Genomic DNA, 20,904 nt, shown 5'->3' with positions numbered 1-20,904 from the left:
TTTTGATTTGGAAAAAACCCTACCTCTACCACGCATTCCAACAAACATTGTATTTTACAAAAGGCAGCCGTGGCTTTATAACTGCGGTGTACATTCAGAAAAAACTGGGCGAGGCCATTGCTATGTTTGGGTCGAAGGCACAGCAGGAAAAGGAGCGCAAGAGGTAGGTTCTGTTTTAGTAAAATATTTGCAAGAGAACCTAACACCTCAAGTAACTGACAGTTGCAAAGAACAAAACGGCAATATTAAAATTGTAATGCTATTAAAACTGTAATGCTTTTAAAATCTAGGCTTGAGCTTATACCTTCTTTAAAAAAAAATAACGATGCGCTTTCTAGTATCAGGACACAGTTTTATGCCCAATGACTCCGAATTTGGGGACATAGAGTCAGCATTAAAGCTCTAAAATCGGTTGTATACTCCAGACGATTATAAAAACGTTATCAAAAATTGCAGAAAACGAAACAAATTAATGGTTCAAATGGTAAAAAAAGGAGAGTTCAAAGGAGTTTGCGATATTTTAAAACATATTGTAAATAAAAAGGAAGATATAAATTAGAATTCCATTAACTGGCTTCAAACTAAAGAAATACTTCTCATGGAAAAAATATTTCAGCAAAAATCACGGTTGGAAATTTGCAAGAAGTAGACTTAAGTAAAAGAGTCATAAGAAATGCAACCAGGACTACAGAATTTTTATATTCCTCCAGACTGCAAATTTTGTGGCTTAATGGGAAACCTGTCTCTATTCCAATGCTTAATGACATAATGTCGTTAATGGAGCTTATTCCATTGGATGCCAAACAATTCTACGAAAATATTATTATTATTATACAATAAATTTGAGCAGGGGTCGCAAAACCCATATGCCCATGTGAATACAATGTTATATAGTATGCAATTAAATGGTTACATTACAATAGTTACATATTAAGCACTAACTAACTAAATCAATTAACAAAAAGATAGGTAATAGCAAGTGTTTAGTACAATTTAAATGTTCAACTATGGAGCAGATGGTCATCCAGTTTATTTTTGAAAATATTAATAGAGCATCTATGATCTCAGTCGGAAGGCTATTCCATATCGAGAACACTTAATTACAGAGAAAAAATTGTCTAGTTGTTGTTAAAAAAGTTTCCTTTTTAAACTTAAGTTTGTGTCCACGAAGACAATTGTCATTGTCTAGTATAAACATATACAGATGAACTGAGCTCATAAATGATACTTTCGCAAACGTTTTATTTAGTAGATATAATTTACTGTTAGCTTTTTTAGAAATATGCAAAATATGTTCCGACCAACTTAGATTGTTATTAATTATAACACCTAGATCATTATGTGATTTCACTGTTTTTAACACGCGCCCATTAATAGAGTAAGAAAGACACGGATTATTTTTACCCATGTGAAGAACCACACATTTGTCCACACTAAGAGGCAGCATCCAAGTAGAGCACCATTCCGATATGCAATCAAGGTCATCTTGTAGTAACTGGAAATTTACGGAGGGATCGAAAAATAGCTTCGTGTCGTCTGCATAGAAAGCTTTGCTGCATTTAATGTGAAATTGTAGATCACTTGAGTATGCTATGAATAAAAGTGGGCCCAAAACTGATCCTTGCGGTATCCCACTTAAAACGGTTCTCTTAACTGAGAAAGAGTCCCCAACTCTAACACAAAACTTTCTATCGGTTAAATACGCGTCGATCCATCTCAGTAATTGACCACGGATACCAAGGTGTTCCAATTTATGTAATAGTCTTCGCTTTGGAACTCGATCAAAAGCTTTAGCAAAATCGAGGTAAATAATATCTACCGGGGCTTTTCTGTCTAATGTGTTTGACCATTCATTGACACACCAGAGAAGTCATTGTCATTGTAGAACATCCTTTGACAAAACCATGCTGCTGTTCTGGTATAACCAGTTCATTTTGCAGAAAATCAGAAATTGTCTCAGCAATAATAGATTACATTATCTTAGATATTATAGATGTTAGCTGATAGGATGATAGTTATTAGGATTCAATTTGTTCCCTTTTTTAAAAATAGGTGTTACATATAGGAGGCAAAATATGTGTGGTGAATGATAAGGACATAATCACATATAGTGGGTAAGCTAAAGCCTTAGAACATTTCTTTAAAAATAAAGAATATCGTAGGAAATGAAGTCATTCAAAATGATATTGACGGCTTTAATGGATCATTAGACTTCGATATTGAAGACCTATCATAGTATTTTCTGTAAACGATATAACTTTTTATATGTATTAAAGCTAAGAATTTAATAAAATGGTATTATAACACGTATTTTTTATTTTGAAATATCAGATTAAGCGCCAAATATGTCTTTTAATCCGGTATTACGATCTTAAATCATACATATCTTAAAAAATAATTAACGACTTTTAAAATATAAATTATTTTTAAAAAATTTAAAAAACATGTTAGAGTTTTTTATATTTGCAATACTCTATCAAAATATACAACTTGTCAGTACTATAATTTAGAAATAGAACGAAAAACAAATTTAAAATCTTTAAACCCATTTTCCTCAAAACTAAATTTTGGCACTTAATCCGCTATTACATAACGCGGTCCATATATGAAAAATATTCAATATATGCATTTTGCATATTTGCCCCAGTCTACGAATAACCATTAGTAGTTAATGGGACTAAAATTATAAAATAAATTTTTTTGCATATTTTAAACATTTATTTGCACTGTAATGAGACATGTTTTTGTTTTTCTGATCTTGTGATGTCAGTTAATTCTTCAATTTGTTTTATTTCACTTATTTATGTTTATAGAACACTATTAAAATTTTTTTTTATTTTATCTCATATTTTTGTAAAAAAATATTACTCTTTTAAAGTTCATGGAATATCAAACAAAAAAGCTGTATTTATTATTTGACATCTTATAACTTTTTCACACATTTGTGACATATTTTTACTGTAATGAAGATAAATGCAAAGGAATAAAACCAAAAAATGTAAAACTGCTTCTTCTTAGGCGCCAACTTCTCCTTGTTCAGTTTCTCTTTTCCCAATTCTATCTTTGTCCTCTCAAGAAAGACATATAGTATTTTTCATATAAAAATACGTGCACGTCATTCAAGATAATATTCGACGTCAGAACCCCACAGCGTTGCTAAAACATCAGAATAGTTAGTAAGTAAGGAATTTTTAAAATGTCAACTATTTGTCAAACCATTATATTAACAGTAAATACACTTAGTTTTAAGATTACTGCAACACACTAAAATACATAAGAAAACATTTTAATACAAAATTATATATTCTAAATTTTAAACTTACCACTTTTAGAGCATTAATAATAAAAACGTCCCGCCATCATTTCTTGTTCAAAATAATTTATCTTATATCAAAGCTTATCAGCTTTCTACAGTCTATTTTTACTTGTTTTGGCATAGCACAATCACAATACACAACAATAATTAGTTTTTAACGCTATTAATCTAAATTTTATATGTATTTATAAATACAATTTAATAATAAATAATATATTATGATCAAATTGTGTAAGAAATCAAAACATAAACAAAATTCTTACTCTAAAAAAGCGGCAACACAAATTTACCACACGCTGAACTGTCAAAAAATTTGAAGTATTCCCTATCAGTTGCGTACAATTGTCTAATATATTTAATTAAAATTATTATTTTATGGAACATTAGACAAAGAGCTATTTCATATACTTTATATTATTAATAATAACAAATGTTTTTGGTTATTTAATCAATATAATTCTAAAATTCCCAATATAATGATGATTACATTTTTCTGATTATTATACCATGTTGACGTCTATGAAAGATAGCTGTGTGAATAATTAATATTTAAAAAAACTTACAATTGTAAGCTTTGGAGATCTCTGCTTGACTGCTACCGCAAAACTTAACAATTTTTTATTCACTACTTACTTTTTATCACCGGCAGGAAAACAACAATATTTTTATTTAAAATTTTACGAATATGCCAAAAACACTTTTCTCTTTCTAAATTCGTACGGAGCTTCCGACTTGTGTTTCTTTTTCCAAATCCAAATCTCCATATCGTTTCCTATCACTTCCTGAAAATCTCGTTCTTGACCAATTAAAATACTCCAAGAAAAGACACATTTTGGTCCCTCGTTTGGCCCTTCGTTTAGCCACTCCTATTTTTCTGTCTTCTCATTTCTTCCGAAATAACCAAAATCGAAATCTAGTGTTTCGGCTGCCTAGAAAACAATTTACCCAACTTTATTATTCTAAACAATTTATGCAAATATTTCTTACTAATACCTTTTCTACTTATCTACTGTTATAAACCTCTTACAAACAATTTTAATAGTAGGAAAATCCTGAAACCGTATTTTTATACCTCATAGTGCAATGGGTTTTAGTAACTCCTGTTTTGTCCTTTTACATTTCGGCTATTGGGGTTCTCTATTGGGACTTTTTCGGTTAATGTTTTAACAGGATCCTGATTGGCAGTATCTATTGTATGTTTTCTACAGCATGAATTTATAAATCATTCGGGATGGTTTTCTCTTGGTATAAGAGATTTGTTGACGTCTGGAAGTAGAGTAGCCTTTTTTATGATGAATTCGGTCGATTGCCCTAGATAGGTGGTGGAATCATTTGGGACGCGTTTGTATTTTGTGAAATTGCGAAGTTCAAAAATTTTGTCGAAATAAATAGAAAAGTTAAGAATATATGTGCAAAATGAGTTGGGTTCTATATGTATATGTGTAAAACATTCCGATACTACTTCAGCCCTAGCCTATCATATACAGATAGGTCATAAAATAGATTTCGAAAAGGCAAAAACCATCGTCCCCAGTCGCTCCTTAAAATCGAGAATTATTCGTAAAGCCATCGAAATTGAAAAACGCCCCAACAGCTTAAACACGCGCGATGACGCTAAAAGACTGTTGTCCACATGGCAACCGCTGTTTCAGCGACCCCTGGTCATAACCGATCCCGCTCAGACCGTTTCCGTGCATGTCGTTTCCACGCATACTAAGGCTATAAAGGCAGCTATGCAAGGTAAGAACGACCGTCATTTGCCACTGAGGAGTAGGCAAATTGAGAACCCGAACTCGAGTGGAACCATTTCCCTCTTGATAGTGGTTCCAAAATGGGTGCCGAAATGTCGAATTTAAATTCTCAACGCGGTTCTTCCCGAGAACTTAGTAGTGATGAGAGTGTCAAGACCCGACAAAATAATCAACATTATCATTAATGGACATAAATTTTCAGAACGTTTTCAGTCCTATCAATTGCGAATTTAGAACCAATTATATTAGAAGTACTCACACCAAAAGAAGATTAGACAAAAAAAATGGGTTGATGAAATATAATTATACTTGAAATATATAAAAGGAAACACTTTCTTTTGAAGCGATCATTGACAGACGGAACTCAGAATTCGGAATTGCCAACAAACAATTAACTTAGTAGCAGCTAGTTGAAATACGGGGTGTAAATAGGGTGGATATACAAAGAACAAATGAAAATAAAACCGAAATAAATGAAAACTTAAAAAAAAAGAATAATAATTAAATAGAATATTTAGTTGAGCGCCAGCTTTTTTGCAAAAAAATAGAAATACAAAATAAAAGATTAACAAATAAATAAAATCAAAAGAAACTAAAATAAAATAATTATTTAAAGAAATTTAGTTAAGATTATCCATTTAGTATCATTTTTTTTACATATTTTGTCAAGTCGTCCAATACTTAATTAAATATTAGTGGGCTTAATGAATTCACTTTACTCCACTGAATTGTTTATGTTTCTAATTTTAATTCCGATTTGTTTCTCATGTATATGTCGAAGGTTTTTTCGAAGTTTTAGGAATATAAGTAGGCTACTTAATTATATTATTTTAATTTTTTAGCAACCATCCCTTATGAGTGCTTATTTTTTACTGTATTTTTTACTCTGTTCTTTTTTGCCGTTTGTTGTTATTACCAGTAATACTGCAGTCAATTGGCTTATTGAACACCTTCCATTTATGTAACCTTCTGGATACGGTTTTAGTGTTAACGACTACTCATGTAGCCAGAACCGATAGCTTTACGTGCTTTCCGCAACATGGTGGCGGCTCTGTTAAATTAGAAATTAAAAAAATGTTGGTGTCTGTCGGGATCCAACCCGGGCCGTCTGACTTGGTAAGCAAGTACCTAGCCACCTAACCATTATTGACTTCTTTTATTCGAGTATACTTGATAATTTTAAGAGAGTGTTAAATATAATTTTTAACTATTGTATAAGGTGTACTTTACATTTTTTATAATCTCGTTTGCTTCGGCGTTTTTCTTCCTAGTGTGTATATTTTATTGTTTCATTAGCAATTCTTTTAGCTCGTTTTCTTTATATAGATCTTCTTATTAAACAATTTTGGTAAATGAGCCCATCTCTTTATACAGTTATATTATATAAACCATTTAAAAATAAACTTTTCATTTATATTACAGGTAATAGTGGCATATCCATGACAGACGCCAGTGGCAGACCTTACGCCTCGAATGGCAGCATGGCTTCCATGAACACGACTTCCACAACTGTTGCCTCGACGAACGGATCAACTATAGGGTCGTCCATTACTAGATCGCCTTTGCGGTCTAGCCTTAAAAAGCCGAAGCCTAAAGAAGGGCTTGGTATCCAGAATCCAGGTTTCTCTGGAACATCACCAACCATGACGAGGAACGGTAGTCAGAAAAAAGTTAGGATACAGACGCACAGTACGGAAGTTTAAACGGTTGGTAATTATATATTACCGCTATTTCTCGGTAACTTTTTAAGGCGCAGGTTTTTAAAGAAGCTGCTGAAAATACTGTATTACAAAATTAAAGATAGATAATCTCTTCCAGATAGTTAAACAAAAAGGAAGTACAACTCTCTCAAAAGAGTTTTATATAATATATTACCGATAGCATAAAATGTTAAAATTGGGCACAACATTTTTGAAGCCTAAAAGATGTCATGTATGTATGTATGTCATACAATATATACAGTAGCGGATATAAAAAGCAAACAATAATTCGATAAATTTAAAAAAGTAAAAAAATTATAGAATCCAAAAAAAAAATAAATTGTTTTTGGCCAATGTTAACAAATAAAAAATTTTACACACTGGAATTTTTTTAACCAAATGCACTCTAAAATAGTGTAAAACCGGAATATTTTGAAAGAACTGTAATTCTTTATACATAATGTTCCACGATAATAAAAGTTGTTTTATTTCATTCTACTTTTTGCACTACGTATTTTCTGCAGGTTTTAATATAGACCTGATGCTTTAATGTTAAAATAGGTATTATATGTATCAAATACATATCAATTTTTTCATTACATTTACAATATGGTCGTTTATATGGTAATAGGTACCATTCCACCTATCGGGTGTTCATTTAGTTTTAGAGAGGTTTATATCATAAAAAACAGACAAGTAATTAAAAATATGTATGTACATGGATAACTAAAAGTGACCTAGTTTTAAAATTTTTGGAATTTTATAAAACTAGGGGAAATAATTATTGCTAAAGGCTCGTTGTGTAAAACCATCTTTCACTAATTCTTTAAATATTTTTATGCATATTTAAATTAGATAATAAAGCTCATACTGATTGCGACTGGCTGAATGACAATTGTCCACGCCAAGAACAAAAAAAAATCGAAAAAATAATTCTTATTTCCTTAAACAGCAGGTTTTTGATTGTTTGCCTCTTTTTGGTTTTTTTATTTATTTATTTATTATTTTTTGATACGGTACTGATAATATCATATTAGTCTGAAACTGTTTTAAATTGCTCACACATTTTGTTATGAATAAACAACAGCTGTAGAATATTGCTATTTTTGTATTTCTAAATCAGTATTTTGTGCATTGAGTTCTTAAGTAAATGATATTTATGATTTCTGATTGTCAATTTAAAGGTTATTTGAGAATATTGTGCAAAAATTTACTACGAAAATTATAAACTACTCTAATTAGGATTTGTTTTTGAGTGCATAATTTGTGTTCATAGCGAATGTGCTGGAATTTATTTACCAATTTCCATGTTTTTCCAGTCAAAAAGATATGAGTTTCCTTGTTTGGACATCTTCTTTTTATTTTGCGACTGATTTTCAATTTATTTATTGGGAATTTATTGGTTTAGTTAATGTAGAACTAGTTTGTGTACGTGTGTGTACTTTATGAGTTGTTTTTTGTATATGTCATTAATAACAGTTATTTACCTTCCAAGCGTTAAATATTAAGTTAAAACCGTTTATCAGAAAAACAATGACATTATGTGATTAGTCTTAAAATACCATTAAACACAATCGTAATAGTAGCATTAGAGTAACTATCTGATCTTAAATTTAATTTACTCTCCATAGAGTGCCGTCTTCTTACGAAGGCGGAGGTTGGTAATGATAATGGCTAATTTGTGTTTTAAATCTGCTGCTCTTAACAGATCAATCGATCAACATTGATACTAATCACATAGATTCTTCAACCAAGAATTCAGTCTCCAGCCTACAGATCTTTTTTCTTTAACCTTTCCCCGTATTATAAGTATCAATATTACGAGGTATTCCAGTTTAACTCCCATACAAATATGTATTTTGACTGTTGTCCACCACTGTGGCACTCTGGTACCAATATAATATATGTCCTTATAATTTGATTGTCAATGTGCTTATTTATAGATATTGGAATAATTTTTGTATGTCTTACTTTATCGAATATTTTCGTAGTCAAACAAGTGTAGGTCAAAGTTTAAATCACGACATCTTTGAATCAGTATGTTAATGGCAAATAGTCCTTCTCGACTATCCATTCCATTTCATAACCCGAACTGGAATATTCTCACTAATGTCCTCCTGATATAATCTTTTTTGGATACACCACACGCTCTTCTTAGAAAACCATTTCTGCTATTTCTATTCTTTTTTATCTTTTTTCGTGATCTGCCAAACTTCTGCCCCATAAGTCATAATAGGCTCTAGCAAGGTTTGATAGATTGTCAATTTTGTTTCTTGTTTAATGTCTTTAGACCATAGTAGAGAGTTTAGAATGTTTACCGCTTTTTTTTTCCTGCTGCGTTCTGTTTTCGATGTCTCTTTTGGTAGTGCCTTCTTCAGATATTATAGATCCGAGATATTTCTATTCATTGTATATGTTTTTGTTTCTAATTTCTAACTCTGGATCTTCTTTATCATCTTCTATTTAAGATACTCTGTCTTTGACCTATTCATAATAAGGCCCCATTTTTCATATTCTTTCTTTAGTTTTCTAAACATGTAGTCCATGTCTTCCTCATCATTCGCTACGACTACCTGATCATCTGCGAAAAATAAAGTTGTTAGACAGTTAGCACCGCCTATATCTGTTCCCAATTCCGGATACTTGTTTCCTTTACTGCTCTACCGATGATTGGATATATATTTTAATTAAGGTCGGAGATAGACAACCTCCTTGTTTAAATCCCTTTGTTATTGGGAATGATTCAGATATAAAGTTTCCTTCTTTAACGACACTTCTTGCATTTTTCTATATTTTTGCGATATCATCCACATACTCTCTACTGAGATCTACTTTTGTCAATGTTTGAAACAGTTTTTTCAAAGGTACCGTATCGTATGCCTCCTCTAAATCTACAAACAATAGGTGGGTAGATAGATTCCTTGCCTTCCGTTTTTCGATTACCTGCTGCAAAACGAATATACCATCAGTGCACGATCTTTCTGCACGAAATCCATTTTGTTCTTCTATGTCTTTGTATTCTGATTCTATTCTTTCTTTTAATATTCGACCGTACAACCTCCCCACTTAGCTGATAACAGTTATTCCCCTATAATTAGGGCATGTGCTTTTATCCTGTTTCTTGAATATTGAGCTGATATATCCAACATTCCAATCATTAGGGATATTTTGTCCTTTTAAGCATTTGTTAAATAGTTGAACCAACATCTCATGTAATATTTTTGGTCTATACTTTACTAACTCAATTGGGATGTCTCCAGGTCCTGCTGCTTTACCGTTTTTCGATCTTTTGAGGGCATCGCCTAATTCTCCGGTTGTTATCTCAATTATTTGTGTATGTTCTGATATTTCTTTCATTCCGATCTCTTAAAATTTCCATCTATCCTCTGTCAGTAAGACATCATAATGGTATTTCCACTGTTTCAGATAAATTAACTGTAAGTTAGATTTTTCCTTTCCTTCCCTCCGGAGAGATTTTATCACCTTCCACGCTTGCCTAACTCTTGTTCCTCCCATATACCTATCCACCTCTGCACATTTTCGATCCCACATCTTATTTTTACTTTTCGCTACTTCTCTTTTTACATCTCGATTTAATTTTTTATATATCTTGTAATCTTCCTCCTTTCTCGTTGACATCCATTTCTGATAAGTAGTTTTCTTCTTGTTTACTAACGTTTGCATATTTTTCGACCACCGTTCTTGATTTTTTGTTTCATGTTTGTCTTTATATTCCAAAGCTTTATTTGCAGCCTCATGAATGCATTTTTTTAAATTGCTGGTATAATTTTTCCACTGATATATTTTGTCCTCTTATAACTTTTTATAAATAACTCTTACTATCGAGATCCAATCTTTTTATGAATGTGTATATTATTTTTAATTACAAATTATGTATCTTCGAGATTAAAAAAATACGAAGGAAGTTAATAACACATCGAAGATATATCATTTATATGTAGTTTAAAACCCTAGAAATTACTCTAAATAATATCACAAAATGTGATCTCGAACACTTACTGTATCGGGATATGATCAGGAATTTTTGATATCCGTGTTAATATCTTAGCCGTGGTATTTATGTGGATGAATTAGAATACTTATAGAAGATATTTTTACACTGTATGCTAAATGGAAACAATAAAAGTGTGCTTTTAGGTTGCAGATAGGTACCACATATGTACTTTCGGTAACTGTGAAATTTATATTTTGAGAGCGTGTTTTTTGTATATTGAATTTTATTTTAAGCTTGTTACTTTCGTTAAAACGGAAATTATTCTGGAGCAAGACGAATAACAACATAATTAAATTAGTGACTTACCTTGTAAATACTCTAAAAGTTGTCTAAAAGCTAATCACAGTTGTAACAAGAATCTAAGAGAAACTTTAGCAAAGAAAACTTAATGTAATCTTTCAATCAAAAGTTTTCATCCTAAATATAGTTGAGCTGATTTTGAGCAAACGTCTGAAATATATCCAGTTTAGTTGATTTCAGGAAGAACTACGTAACTAAGAACTTTTCTTTGTTTCCAATTTTATTTCAAAATCACAGAAAAATTTATTTTACATATTGTGGTTTTTGGTTTCATTATTAGCAATAATTCGAAGAACTATACTTCCATGTATAAAATCTTAAATTTATTTTAATAAATTAGTTGCTTATGCCCTAGTCACACTATAGATAGTAACGGCTAAAAATAACAACACCAAGCATAGTTGGATGTATGGTGTTAGCAACATTTAATGCTATCTAAGTTTAAGTCTAATTACATTTTTTTCTGTTATGCTTCTTTCTGTGCCATGTCCGATTATCGTGTGTTGACTATTAAATTAACTATACTTATCTTTTTACGACAGTTCGGATAAGGTATGCAGAGGATCTGTTAAGACTTTGACTGCACAGTTTTTAGGGATAATGAAAAAAGCATTTTTGTAAATATTGCTTATATATTTGTTTTGTGGAGTTTGTGTTAATATTTAAAATAATATATACAGGATGCTAACTAATTTTTGACTTGCGACTCACATGTGCGCCATGCACACCCTGGTAAGATTTTCTTGCTATGTGCTGACTGGCGCTCATGTGACTCTTACTAATTTGGTTTTTATTTTTGTCAAAAAATAAACAAAAGTCAACAAAAATAAGGATATCTATAATTTCACAACAAAACACAGTTTTCCATTCAAAAAAGTTTAAAAATATTTTTTATAATTAAAAAAACTAAAAATTCATAACGTCAAACAAACTAAATTATAACACTTGCATAACAACAAAATAAAAAACTTGACTCTAAGCATAAAAATCAGTAAAGCACTTGCCAACACAAAGTTCAAGTTTTTCCGGGCAGTTTTCACAATGATGTATTGTTTATTTTCGTAAGTTGTTTTTTGAACATTGCCCACAACGTTTTTTGTGTTTTGCCGGCATGACTTAATGCAGAAATTTTAGTAATAATATGTGGTGCTTTGTTGTTTGTAATAATTTTATTTTGTTCATTTGGTAAAAACGAGGTAAGAATCGATAATCGAAAATCATATAGTGACATTTTATGACCTGAGTACTCATTGTATAACAAATGTGAATTTAATAGCATTAGTTGAAGGAAATAATTATATTCCTAATTTTTTATACCACCTCAACGTCACAGGGGTAGTAGGAACTCAGTTGATCTTGTCGGTCAATCCTCCCATATGCTTATTGCAATTAAATATAAGAGCAGGTTTGCTCTTCGTTTATTGTCTTTGGTCTCTATATTCAATCATGTCGTTTCCAAATTCGTTGGATATATACAAAATGTCCCTTTTGTCTTTCCATTTCTTACCAATATGTTATCAGAGTAGGCCGTAACTGTTTCACCTTTCTTTAATTTTTGTGCTATTACTCGTCTCGGATTTTCTTTTAGTTTGACATTAAGCTAACTCATATGAATTATAAAAGTTTTCCATGTAAACACTATGTCCAGAATTTAGATAGTCTTCCAATAGATACTAAACCACTTTACTTGTATGACCTGTCCCTCCCATATTGTCGCCTGCTTCAGTATACACCAAAGTTTTTAAAATTAAACCGTTTGGTTCAGTTAACATGTATAACTTTATTCCGTATTTATGGAGTTTGTTTTAAATATACTGGCGAAAAATCAGACGCCCACGCCATAGGACCATTGACTCATCCAAAGCACATTTTTTCGGGGATAATAAATGCCATCTTTCTGTGAAGAAAATTTATGATTGGTTTAATTCTTATCAGATGATCTGTAGAATGTTCTTGGTCATTATTGGTAAAATGTAGACATATATCATGATTAATAGAACTCTGTCACGACTCATGTGCTCAGCGAAGCATTTTATTTAACTTTATTGTTCCTGTGTGCAACACTAGTGCTAAGAAAGTCAATATTTCTTCGAATTTAATAGGTTTCCATCGTGTAGTTCTGGACTCCTTAGTAATTCCTTCCGAATAAAAAAACTCTTTACTATAGCGATTATTTTTCTCAACAAATAAATTTACTAGTTCATCATCAACAATAAATTTAAAAAAATCGATAGGTTCCTTATTGCCTGGAATTGTTTGTAGAAGTTGCTTTTTTTTAGTCAACTGGAACTTTTTCTTTTGCCCCTTATATCGGACCACTGCAAAATACCATCAATAACATCATTTGTGACCTCCGACTCTTGAATGGATATATCATCATTTGCACCTATACCATTTTTTTTGTAACAAAGTACCATAAAAATCTGTATTACTTTCCTTATCATCTGTATGCTCTTTCGAATTCGATTCACCCCAACCGCAGTCCCGACCACATATATCAAAATCTGAATAATCATCATCATTATCGTAATTCTTCACTATATTTAAAAGTTCTTCTTCAGTTAAAGGTATTTTACATTTTTTTGGTGATGATGGACCTACCACATCATTATCCATATTTAGTTAAAAAAAAAATATAAAACGGCTACTAGTTTTAGGTAGGTTATTCACAGATTCACAAACACGTACCTCTAATGCTGTTGAAATGCTAACGTGTATTTTGAACAAGCTTATGGCTCACCAGCGAGTCACGCGCATCTGACACAGGAACGATGCGGCTCACATGGGATTCATTCGCAGTCAAAGTGCTAAACCAGTTCCTCATGTTTCTAAGCCGTGTCGTTTTCCTTCGACCTGGCCCTTTTTTTCTGTCTATCTTGCCTTGTATTATTAAATGGAGTACATTGCACCTCTTTAGGTAACTCATAACATGATTAAAATATTACAGTTTGCAATTTTTAACTGGTCTGGCAAATTCTTCAACTTTTTGCCATCTACTCCAAAACAACTTTGTAACGAAATCTATCTACCTAACTTGTCGGTAGGGATTATCTATACACCAAGATATTAACCTTCGACATCATGTAGAAGAGTCAACATTAACTTCAACATTTTATTTATATAATTTTCATTCTCGAATGTCGTATAAGATTTAAGAGCATAAAAGCTTCTTTATTTCATTTGGTATTTTATCTGGTTCCGATGCTATTTTGGTCTTTGTTAAACTTATTGCTCGTATCGTGTGTTTTATTATTAAACAGTTCCTCAATATACTATTTCAATCTGTCCATTTATTCAAGTCAGTGATAATTAATTTGCAGTCTCTTTCTAATTATTATTTATTTATTTAATATTTATGTATGTCTATTTTTCTTTTGATCTTTTTTTTAGGGACTATTATTTTTATATCTATATTTTTCAACAAACCTTACGCTGTTATGACATACCTGGCAAACTAGCCTACGTAAATAATAATTAGCTTAGTTTGATATATGCATCGATTGCAAGGTTAGTCAAACTTGACCCAATATTCTAAAATTACAGTTGTAATTCATTAAATAATTAATCTCTAAATAACCGAAATATCAGTATTGATTTTATAAATTTTGTTATATTCCCTTTAAAGTATATTTCATAAAAGGGGAAATTCCACAGAGAAACAGTTTCAGAATAATATGGAGATAAATGACTTATTTCAGAAAAAAAAAATTAAATAAATAAAATATTAGTATTACATATTAGAAAATGCGATCAGCCTTTATTGTTAATTAGATAAATTTTGACAAAGCGTCGTTAGAGTAAAACATCTTTGACATTAAACTATTTGGGCATTATTTGAAAATATAACTAAAACTTCACCAAAAATTACCAACGTTAAAACAAAATCGATGAATCTGCATAAAATCACATAATAATTATTTATATACCAACGGCATTAGGTAGATATTTATGTCCGAAAGCGACTGTCTTACAAACACGAGGGCCTCGGGCCCGAGTTTTTGTAAGTCGCCTGAGGGTATACATATCTATTAATGCCCACGGTGCGTACCTACAAACTTTTAGATCATACTCGTTTGTTATCGTATTTACAATCTAAATATTTTTTAAAATTCAGAAAATTTTTTATAGAAGAGTGAGCAATACCGTCGTTTGGGTGAAACATATAATGAATGAACGGCAGCGGTCAAACCTAAAAAGAGAAAATGTCACAAAGTAAAAAAGTGATCACCGGATCTTCCTAGAATTGCCAGTTGTATGTGAATTCTACTAAATAAGGTTATGTAGTTATAACAATTTAGTTCCATACTTTGTAACCTTAATAATATTAATTTAATGTTATTAAGAAATTATCAAGTTTTTTTTTTGTCTTTACGCTTGTGCGGAACATAATGTAATAACCTATTATGTAGTTATTAACTGGGCAATAAAAACACGATAATGAACTAGTACGACATAAAAATGTATTCATGTTCATATGAAAAAGAAAATTTATAAAGTAATTTTTTTTTTAAATTGTGCAATATGCCAACGACGCTATTTTTAAATTTGTATTTGTGTAAATTAACAATAAATAAACAATAATAAATATGTGCAATTGCATATTTCAAAATACACCTTTATTTTAAGACAGAATATTCTTTCGAATTTCCAGATATTGATAATAACCAGTGATTTTAAAACGGTACACTTTTAGTTATTTCTCTTTTTACCAATTAACACTTTTACCGAATTTTAAGAAAATGATCAATTTAGACGAACATTTCTATTTTAAAATATGTTAAATAAACAAACAAATAATATTATTGTTTCTATATGTATTGATATCACAAAGTGTATATCATTTTATGCGTACTTACTGAAATTTTACTTAAATGTATATCGAGAATATGCCTTCATGCAATTTACATAGTACAAATTGTAATTATACCGCAGGTGGCCCTACGCATCTGTTGGTTATTAATAATTTATAACATGTTCAAACAACAGATTATAGTCTCTTGGTCGTTAAGCTAATTAATAGTAAAACGGAATGATGGTTACGTCTGTAAGGGTATTAGTCTTATTATAATACACTAATTGGAACATCAAAAGGTGTTATATGTTTTCATTTAAACATATCGTCGGATTGAATGAATGCATGAGATGAGCACATACACGTAGCGCATACACTAGTGCCCTTAATCAAAACCAATCTAATTACATAATTGGTGAAATGTGACGTTATTGCATTGTGGATCGTCCACTAAGCCTAATTAGAACATTTACAGTGAATCGGTCGAAGTGGTGGAGAATAAAATTCAATTGGTTTTTTGGGAAATACTCCTCTTTTACTGCTCAATCTCTTCCCGTACTACTCACTTGTGGTTGGAGAGTTGGAGTCTAGAACCTCTAAAGTGTCTTTTAGGGTTGTAGCATGAAATTAGATTAAGGTTCGGGCTGTTACATTTCATTAACGAAAATCAATGGCATAAATATCCAGTAACTTATACAGTCACCTAAGGACTCACATTGTACTCACATGATACTGTAATATGGAAGTACAAGAAATTTTAAGGGAGCCAGCAAAATATTAAAGGTGTCAGCAATATATTTAAACCTAAAGTCTACAAAGATTGTAATTAATTTCTGTACCAAAGGCATATATTATATCAATAATTAAAAATCTAGACATTTTATTATTCATTAATTTTAAAAAATACATTTTCTGGTTGTTCACGGCAACATGTAGGCAATATTTAGACTTTATTCAAATATGGATGTCACTTTAAATGTGATTTAATTCCTTTCTACCCATAGGGTGTAGGGATAGATAAAAGAAAATCAATGTAGAGCAAATAACCTATACCGTATACGGTATAGAACAGCTGAATGTTGAAATGGTGCCTTTAAGGAATTTTCGGGGGTAATCCATTTTTAGTGCTACAGTAAATAAAACATTGTTTGCGTGTTTACCAAAGTTTAATTTAACGCTCGATGAGCGCTCTGTATGTTCTTTGCCCTATTTTTAGTGATGCGAACAGTCGAATGTCATTGCTTGCTGGCTGTGTAACGGCGAAAACGAATGGAGTCGAATCTTGTTTTACAGACTGGGACGACTCCTTGTTTCTCCAGTCTGTAATTCGTTTCCCTGACGCCTGAAACAGCAGTCGCTGCTGTAAACCCCTTCTCTGCCGCAACGCGAACAAAACTTTTTCCATGGGTTTTTGCAGTTTTTACGGCTGTGACCTGGCATCTTGCATCTAAAGCATGCCGTTTTCGCATCGTACTCTGCTTGGTCCGTGCGTCTCCAGTTTCCACGGCAAATCTGATTTGCTCGGGTCTTTTCGTCTTCTACAGCTTCGTATTCTTGGGCTAAATCTTGTAATTCGGCTAAGTTTCCGAAATCCCGGCGGCGAGCGTAAAGCTTATATTCTGGTAACAAATTTTTGTATATCCTTTCAAGTTCTTGGTTTCTGGAAAAAGATCCTTCTCGTCTGATTAATGTTTGAATTTCCGTGATATATCTATCTACTGGTTCGTTTTGTCTCTGTTTTCTGTTTCGGATTTGCTCTTCTAGTTGTACCAAATATCCCCTGGGATAGAAAGCTTTTTTAAAATCTTCGCTGAAATCTGTCCATGACTTCCAATTTTTGTTATTGTTTCTGTACCATAACAAAGCGTGGTCTCCTAATAATTCTGGTAATGCTTTTAGCAGATCTTGTTTATCAATCTCGTAGGCCAAGCTTAATTCGTCTATCCTCTCTAAGAATTCTATTGCATCCGAATGTTTCTTGTCGAAGTGTGTGTTCCACTTTCGTACTTGATTTAGCAATTCTGGTTGCCCCATTTGTTTCGTTATTGCTAACTCCTGTAATTGTCTTCGAATGCCCGAAATTTCCTGGGCCAGTGTGTCGGATTCTGTTCCCTTGGAAGTTTTTTCTTTTGGGATTGTTCCTGTAGCTTCCTCGCGATTTTTAAAATAGGTTCTGAGTCGTGCTCTCAATTCGTCGACGGTTCCCTTGGGATCTAGGCCGTATTTTTCGGCCTCGCTCTGCAATTCCTCTTTGCAAAGTCGGTTTATCCACGACGTACCTGTTACTGAGTCTGTGTCTTTATCTGTCGGCATTTTATTAATTTTTGCTCGGGCGCCAGTTTGTGATTGGTAGCTCTTTCGGGACGACAGACTCAGTAAAACACAGGTTTGAAATAAAAATAAATCTATTAAGTATATATATACAATAAATAAAAACTAAAAAAAAAAGGAATTCTACGTTATATACTTATAAAACAAAAATAAAATGAATTCTACGTTTCCGTCTGGGTCCCGCGATGAATAAATTCTCCGGCAAACGTCTATAAAAGAAAAGAAACTAATTAGTACTACTAATATACTCGCTTTCGCTTCAATTCAGCGAAAGCTCCGAATATGCTCGCAAACAAAATATTTAGCTGTGCAGACCCACGGCAATGTTCAATACACAATGCCGACGGGTTCCGCTTGGCCAAGGACAGAGTATGATCCTCAATACGGAAATCTCTGTCCCGGTTGGTTCTGTGCAGATCCACGGTAATGCTCAATACGCAATACCGATGGGTTCCGCTTGATTAGGGACAGAGTATGATCCTCAATACGGAACTATCTCTGTCCAGAATGTCTCGCTGGTTCAGTACACCGGCGAGTCAGGGAGCCTAGAGCGCTAGCTGCAAGACTGTCTAATTCCGCTATTCACACGCCTTAAATAGCCGTTTGAATCCCACTACACCGTCAGGTTGTAGAAGTGGATGCGCAAATATTGACACTCCCACGGTTCGAACTGTTAAACGATCATAGCATCGTTACAATCTTATTAAAGAAAACATTACGTAGAAGTATTAGGGAAAAGGTCATTTTAATATTAGGAATTACCAATAAAAGCAATATCCGCCAGAGTTAAACCAGTCAATGATGCAACTAATACCAAGTATCAGAGCTTTCCATAAATCAAGCGTCTGAGTCGATTCGAACGGTAAAAGTAGAAGACATTATTAACGTAAGATTTACGACAAAATTTTCCCAAAGAAAAGACAAAAATGTTTAGAGAAACGCGTTCTAAAATATAATTACCATTTTGTTTCGTTTTTCGTCTCGCGTCTATAGGTTACCCCAGTACTTAGCACCTTAATAAGCTACTTTGATACTGGGCTGTAATGGAGTACTTTCCCGCTCGGTGCTTAATCCTTAAATAAAGATGTTTAATTTTGTTATTAAATTATTTGTTATTAATTTTGTTATTATTATACGTAAAGTACTACGGGGGTCCTTTAGAGACTCCATTATTTTTTTATGGAAACTTAAAATTTTTACTAAGTAAATATAATATTATGTTTTAAGGATGAAATAAATAAAAAACTTTCTTATGTATACCTGGGAAATTTATTAAAATACAAAAAGTAAAACAAAAAAAAAATCAAAAGATTAAAATAGGACAATTAATTATTGTCTTCAGTACAATGCGAATCACACTTAATATGTTTGACACTGCTTTTGTGGTTTAAACAGATAATTTTTTTGCAGTTAGCACATTTAGATCTCTTTTTATTAAGTGAACAAGGACAAAAATTGCACCTTTCTCGTTGATTTTGTTGCTCTGGAGTATTTAATCCGAATGCAATGATTGCTCTGTAAATGCTAGAATTTGTCTTTAAATCTGCCAGTCTCTGTTGCATGTTGGGTATAGCTAACTGCTCGCCGAGTGTTTAAAGAAATTGTTTCCTTGATAAGAAACCTCGATTATTAGCTACATATATGACGAAACTGTTTAAGACAATAGTAGCAAGAAGGGTTATAAAATGTCGATAAGGCCAGGAAGAAGTGCGTCTAGCACACGTTTATTCCTGAATCATATTATTGGCATTGTGAACTACCCCTGTGTTGAAATTTTATGGTAATATCATTTCTGGTTTTTCTTTATGAGAAGTAGACTTATCCCGAAGTTGCGTAGACAGGATATGGACCAGTTTGTTTTTCTTTGGCACATAAGATACCTTGGCAACTTTTTATGAAAAGGCAAATTTAGACTAGAAAACATCTCGGTTTCTAGAACTGTTTCATTGGAGTATCTGGCTTGTTTTCGTGAACAGTTTCCATAAGGATCAGATTTCGGACCAGGAGAAATTCGGCGAAGGCTAGGAACGTAAAGAAATTATCTGTAGTAACTTCTCGACCAGTGCCATATAAAGGAGACACTAAATCTGTTACTACTCTGAAATCTTGATTTTTCTCGGATGCTTGTAGGTTGTGCTCCTAGTTGCTTGCCTGTGTAAAGTTGCAAATTATGCAGGTATGTTGTTTCCACGTATGCTAGAGCCCAAATCTTAACACCATACTTTGCACACTTTGAGCTTATTGAGAAAATTGTGTTGTGAATATGTTACGACGAATTGATTTATCTGTACTCCACATTTCTGAAACGTTATGTTTTTTACAACGTAGAGCTCCCGCTATAGTTAAAACTCCGACAAATGCATCGACATCGACATTTAATATCAATGTCGTCCCATCTGTTCTGTTTCTCCGGATTTTTTTTATTGTAAATTCGATATATGCGAGTTGCTTACTGGTTGATATGTTCACAGATACTTACCTTCATGTCATGAGTCGAGAAAATATTAAAAATCTCAAATATTTTACCAAACCCTGGTTTGGTAGTAACAACATTTTTCGAAGAACGTCGAGATAGAATAGGAGAGTCACAGCTCCACATACGTCCAGATTTTGCAGTATTAATTTTATTGCTTTTTATAACTTCCTCCTCTATAAGTACTCCTTTTGTCTCTTGTCCAACTTCACTATTTACTATCGTA

The 20,904-nt window shown here is 32.3% G+C and overlaps 1 protein-coding gene across 2 annotated transcripts in view; it reads left to right on the top strand.

Annotated features, from left to right (window-relative positions):
* The window catches only part of LOC140439821 (uncharacterized), a 376,019-nt gene extending 355,487 nt beyond the window's left edge, over positions 1 to 20,532 (top strand). For both annotated transcript variants that reach the window (XM_072529974.1, XM_072529973.1), the window contains exon 6: positions 6,490 to 20,532. In XM_072529974.1, the coding sequence (XP_072386075.1) occupies positions 6,490 to 6,770 (281 nt within the window). In that variant the 3' untranslated portion in view covers positions 6,771 to 20,532. The remainder of the gene's footprint in view (positions 1 to 6,489) is intronic.
* The last annotated feature ends 372 nt before the right edge of the window (positions 20,533 to 20,904 follow it).

Source organism: Diabrotica undecimpunctata, chromosome 4 (genome assembly GCF_040954645.1).
Source record: "Diabrotica undecimpunctata isolate CICGRU chromosome 4, icDiaUnde3, whole genome shotgun sequence".
NCBI classification, from domain to species: Eukaryota; Metazoa; Arthropoda; class Insecta; order Coleoptera; family Chrysomelidae; genus Diabrotica; species Diabrotica undecimpunctata.
Note: the sequence above shows the minus strand (reverse complement) of the source record. Positions and strands in the feature narration are given on the sequence as shown.